Source organism: Prionailurus bengalensis, chromosome D3 (genome assembly GCF_016509475.1).
Source record: "Prionailurus bengalensis isolate Pbe53 chromosome D3, Fcat_Pben_1.1_paternal_pri, whole genome shotgun sequence".
Taxonomy (NCBI): domain Eukaryota; kingdom Metazoa; phylum Chordata; class Mammalia; order Carnivora; family Felidae; genus Prionailurus; species Prionailurus bengalensis.
Genome location: NC_057356.1, coordinates 43,312,574 through 43,318,533, shown reverse-complemented (window position 1 = coordinate 43,318,533; position 5,960 = coordinate 43,312,574). Strand labels below are relative to the sequence as shown.

General features: G+C 40.7%; 1 protein-coding gene across 1 annotated transcript; it reads left to right on the top strand.

Annotated features, from left to right (window-relative positions):
- Window positions 1–1,063: 1,063 nt before the first annotated feature.
- On the top strand, window positions 1,064–1,804 carry CETN1 (centrin 1). Its single transcript, XM_043558422.1, has one exon. It carries the CDS (start codon window positions 1,116–1,118, stop codon window positions 1,632–1,634), a length of 519 nt encoding a protein of 172 aa, XP_043414357.1. The 5' UTR covers window positions 1,064–1,115; the 3' UTR covers window positions 1,635–1,804.
- Window positions 1,805–5,960: the final 4,156 nt, after the last annotated feature.

Sequence of the window (5,960 nt, the reverse complement as noted above, 5' to 3'; positions counted from 1 at the left end):
AACATTTAAAGAAATATACAGCAATTCGAAAGGCAATTCTTTTATGGGCTTACTTGATGACCCTTTTCTTTGTTTTCACTTAAAATGCTCCCATTTTTCTCTTGCCCCTTTGTTCTCAGGAGGCGATTTTTAGTTCCAACGTGTACTGCATTATACACTCCTGTTCTCACTGCCAAAGCAGGAAAGTCAGAGTGGGGGTTTCAGCATCGCTCGGACTAGATGATAAACAGTAAGAGCAAATTTGCTGCTAGAGTTTTTAAAAAATACCAAAAAGTAGTATTTCAAACCCCCTCCAAATGAAAAGTGGAGTGAATGAAATTAAGACTGTTATTCAAGTGCAATTACACAGCACATGTAAAATTGAAATGCTGAAAGTAAATCATACGTTTGGATATTACATTTCATATTTCAGTGTATGCTGAATAAGCTAGTGAAGTTTTATTATTGTTGAGTGTAATGTCAGGAGACAAACTTCTACAAATTTTATACATAACTTTTTCCATTTTATCTGTTTTCCATTTATGTCAAGTTGAACACATGGTGTGACTTAATATTCTCTCTCCTTCTTCCCCACATTTAATGCCAAGGAATCAAGCTCTCTCTTGATTATACTAAATTTAGCCTTAGGTAACCTCAGACTGAGGGGGTTTTTGTTTGGGTTTGGCTTTTTAATTCCAAGAAGGCTTTTTTTTTTTTTTTTTTTTGCTTGCTTGCTTGTTTGTTTTATGTTGTATGGAAAAGGAGAGAGGAAGGACTTCCAACCCTATATACCTATATACCTTTATAACCCTATAAACCTGGTCCTCTGGATGCTGACATATGGCCTGGGCAGGAGGGTGTGCATTATGGAAGACAATGTGCCTACAGGCACTTCTTGCCAGCCCCAGACTCAGCTCATTGAAACAAGGTGATAACTGAAGGAGCTGTTTATAAAGTCAGTAAGATTTCACAGACGTGGCAGGCTTAGGCACCCAGGTCTCACTGGGAGAACACAAGGGTAAACTTGGGAAAGAGGTGGGGAGAGGCCCTGCGCCTGCGCTCTGGGTGGAGTCACCCCTGCGCAAGCGCGATGACTCTGCGGTGGCACCGTTAAAGGTAACAACCGTCGCAGGAGGATGGCTTCCAGCTTTAAGAAGCCAAATGTGGCCTCTACCAGCCAGAAAAGAAAAGTGGGTCCTAAGCCTGAACTCACTGAAGATCAGAAGCAAGAAGTTCGTGAAGCATTTGACCTCTTCGATGCTGACGGAAGTGGGACCATCGATGTGAAGGAGCTGAAGGTGGCCATGAGAGCACTGGGCTTTGAGCCCAGGAAGGAGGAGATGAAGAAGATGATCTCCGAAGTGGACAAGGAAGGCACAGGGAAAATCAGTTTCAATGACTTTTTGGCCGTGATGACTCAGAAGATGGCCGAGAAAGACACCAAAGAAGAAATCCTGAAGGCTTTCAGGCTCTTTGATGACGATGAAACTGGGAAGATCTCTTTCAAAAACCTAAAGCGCGTGGCCAACGAGTTAGGGGAAAACCTCACCGACGAGGAGCTGCAGGAAATGATAGACGAAGCCGATCGGGATGGAGATGGCGAAGTGAACGAGGAAGAGTTTCTTCGGATCATGAAGAAGACCAACCTATATTAAAGTGGGTTTCTCCCGCAAGCATAGTTAGAGACATTGAGTGGCTCATTGAGTTCCCTGCATCCTTCCGTTTTGCGAAACCTTGAGTTAGAGGACAGCGCTATCTTCAACCCCAATTTGTCTATATACTTCTATTTCCAAATATCTGGCTCAATTATAGAATTTTAAAGATGCTTTTCATGTGAGTTTTAGTTTTTAATTCTCAAAAGCAGACCTGAAGTGCTTTAAAGAGCCCTGATGCTTCAGTCCTCTTGCTCACCTTTTCCCCTGCATTGGTAACAACCATTGCATGGAAGGCAGGCCGGCTGGCTTCTTGGGGATAAACAGCCATGCAATTTGCTTGTCATTTCCTTGATGGTCTTATATTATGTTGCTTCACATATTATTTCTTAAATTCAAGTCATTCTTCTAGCATGATGAGGTAGAGTTGGCCAGTAGGTCCTCCTCCTAGCCATTATTTTTCATTTAACTGAATATTGGTTTAAAGGAAAATAGTGCAGCAACTTAAATGGCCTCAGAAAAGATACTGTTCTAAAGTACAAGCTTGTCTTTGGGTGGTGGTAAATTATGCAATTTTGACTATTCTCCTCACATACAAATGATCCTTCATTTGTATGTAAATCACTGTGGATTATCTAGCACCAGATGTATACCCGGGCTACAGAATAAATTTTAATATTGGCCCAAGCAAAGTATAATTTGTTTAAGAGATTAAGCTAACTAATGATTTTGAGTAAATATTTACAAATGTAAGATCTTAGCTTAGGAAATTTAAAAAAATTATAATACATTTTGAGCTACTTAACTGTCCTTGAAAAGATCAACTAGTATTTTAGTTATACTATAACCTTCATTTTATCACTGCTTTATTACAAGCCAGTGTCTATGTGCTAATTCTTAGAACATCTTAGTTCTTGATACTTGATTTTCCCCCTCCGGTATATAGTTGATGCCAGAGCATTTGACATGTAAGTAGTTCTCTATTTTATAATCCTAAGACAGTATTTCACTGTGGCTTTTGAATGTGTTAATACTACTTGTTCTCTGTTCTAAATTAAGCCTTTCTTGTTTTGAAATAAGTGACCTTTTTGAATATCTATAAATCTGAAACTAGAGAAAATTTAAATAATATAATTGTGGGAAGATAATATAATCTATCTGCTAAGATGGAGGCCTACCCTAATGTTTTGAGAGTAGACAACAAAACTATTAAACAGGCAAGATATTTTAGTTATAACTAAACCTAAATTAAATATTCATACAAAGTCCCATTAAGATAAATGCTGAAATTCTGGAAAATTTTTCATTTGCTTTGTCAGAGATTTTACCCTTCAGAGGGTGATGGATCTAATCAGGGAAACTACTACTCTGAGCTTAATTCTCATTAACAGGGACTAATTTGTCAAAGCAGTAGTACTAGCTGAAGTGATGGGTATGTGGGCATTCACTGTGAGAAAGAATTTTGCTGAGGTGGCTGGCACAGAACAGGGGAACTCACCCAGGCTGCAAATACTAACAGTTCAGGTTCAGGGTCTTAGTGTAGATTCAGGTGCAGTGGTATGGGATACAGGTGCAATTTGAGCCAGGATCAGTCTGAAGGGCCTAATGTGAGGAGGGCAAAGGGAGGAGTGTGGTATTCTGGGAAGCAAGAGTTCCTGGCATCATGTTAAACCAGAATCTTGGCCCAAGGATCTACATGTGGATCAAGGTAGAAATACCAGAAACAAAGAAAGTTGGCAGAAACTAAGAGAAAGGGTCAGAGCTACAGCCAACTGGACTAGGTTCAGTCTTGGCTCCTGTCCCAGCAGAGGATAGAAGTGAAAACCAGGAACCTAGGCTGAAGCCCAGCAGTCAGGCTGCCCAAATGCCATGGGGTCAACTGTGGAGGCTGTGCCCAGTACTTAAAGGGTTGCCCTGAGAGCACAATCCATCCCACAGGAAGGGAGCTCCAGATCTGCAGATAAAGCAGATGACAGGGAATTAAGGTCAGAACTACTTCCACCCTTGGTTTATTGGATCCTTGGGTGCTGCTTAAAAGATACCACACCATATAATGGGTCATTTATTTAGAGCGTATGCTGCATCTTGGAAGATGGTACCCCATCCTCACCGGTTATTATGCCCAAGCTGGGCCCTCAAAGGCATCTACAACAGTCTTTTCCATTGTTCCACCAGCATTGAAAGCTTGTAGAAGCTTTCAACCACTAGATTCTATACCACTAGATTCTGTGGCTATATGGCTACTCCTGCACTACTGATCCTCACTGGTCATCACTGTACTTCCTTTCCTGTAGAGTCAGTCCCTTGGTCCAATGTAATATGTGGGATCCCATGTCAGTATTATAAATACCCAGATAAGTGTGAGCTCTACAAGGAGGAAAGGCAAACTCATAACTGAAATATGTGTCAGGTCCAATCAAGATGAGTCACTGATCTTTCCAGAGTAGAAGAGATCCAATTAGACTACTTGACACCAAGAGGCCAATTGATCTTGAAAGACTGTGATATTCTGCATTTATCAGCAGCTATACTACTAGGCTTGTGAGTGGTTTCCATCTCTGCCACAATGACTTCTCCATTCATGTGCCTGTTGCACCAGCACTCAGGCAGCCAATGACAGAGGCAGACTGATGTCAACTGACCAAGTCATCCTGTCTTCTTAGTTGTTTGGTGTCTCTTTTATGATAGGCACTCTCAGGTGAGTGATGTTTATTCCTGATGTTTCCTTTTCCAGGGCACCAAAAATTCAGCCCACTGGTTGGTCACCACTGTTTGAGTCCACATATATTCTAAAAAATTTTTATTTTAATGTTTGTTTATTTTTGAGAGAGAGACAGAGTGTGAGTGGGGGAGGGGCAGAAAGAGACAGAGACACAGAATTGGAAGTGGGCTGTAGGCTCTGAACTGTCAGCACAGAGCCCAATGTGGGTCTTGAACCCCACATGAGACATGAGATCATGAACTGAGCTGAAGTTGGGAGCTTAACTGACTGAGCCACCCGGTGCCCCAGAGTCTAATCCCAGGCCACTTCTCTTTCTGCACAAAGTGGAAGGCCAAGTGCACTACAAGAAATTCTGCCCTTGGGGAGGATTTCCCCTGTCACTGCCGTCTTTCTGATCCACATTTGAGCAGTGTTGTATTGCATCATAGTTCATCATACCAAGCTGACATATCCTTGAACCAAGTTCAGCTTTTTAATTCTTCCAACAGCTGGTCGTAAGGGACCCTGTTTCTTGTGTGCTCATAGGTAGGAGCTGAGGGAGAGGCTGTGGTGCAACTTGGCGGATGACACAGAGGGCTTCCTTCTCAGGCAACTTACTTGGGTCCTTTGGCCCTGCTTGTGTCTGATCCCAGATATACCACTTCTTTTTCTAGTTTCCTAAGGCAACAGGTTATATTATTGATTTTAAATCTTCTTTTCTGGGGCACCTGGGTGGCTCAGTCGGTTAAGCGTCCAACTTCAGTTCAGGTCATGACCTCATGGTTCATGGGTTTGAGCCCTGCATTTGGCTCTGTGCCAATGGCTCAGAGCCTGGAGCCTGCTTGGGATTCTGTGTCCCCCTCTCACTCTGCCCCTCCTCTACTCATGCTCTGTGTGTGTGTCTCTCTCAAAAATAAACATTAAAAAATTTTTAATAAAATAATAAATAAAATAAATCTTCTAATATATGCATTTGATACTATCAGTTGCTGTCTAAGCATTGCTTTGGTCTTATACTCATTTTGATATGTACATTTGCATTTTATTTTGTTCCAAATATGTTATAATTTTTCTTGAGAATTCTCTGATCCATCTACTATTTGGAAGTATGTTGTTTAATCTCAAATATTTTGTTATTTTCCAGCTATGCTTCTGTTCTCTTTTCTAATTTAATTCCTTGCAGTATGAGAGCATACTTTATATGAGATCTATTATTTTAAATGTGCTAAATTGTGTTTTATGGTCCATAATGTAATCTTGTATGTTCTGTTTGAGTTTGAGAAGAATGTGTAATTTCCTACTGTCAGATGAATATTCTATAGATGTCAATTACACACAGTAGGTTGATGGTGCTGTTGAGTTCAACTATATCCTTACTGATTTTCTGCCTGCTTGATCTATCCATTTCCAATAGAGGGGTATCAGTCTCCAGCTATAATTGTGGATTCACCTATTTCTCCTTGCAGTTCTATCAGTTTTTGCCTCACATTATTTTGATGCTCTATTTTTAAGCAAATACATATTAAGAATTTTTATACCTTCTCAGAGAATTGACGTTTTATGATTATGTAATGTCCCTCTTTATCCTCGATAATTTTCCTTGTCTTGTCTGAAATTAATATAGCTAC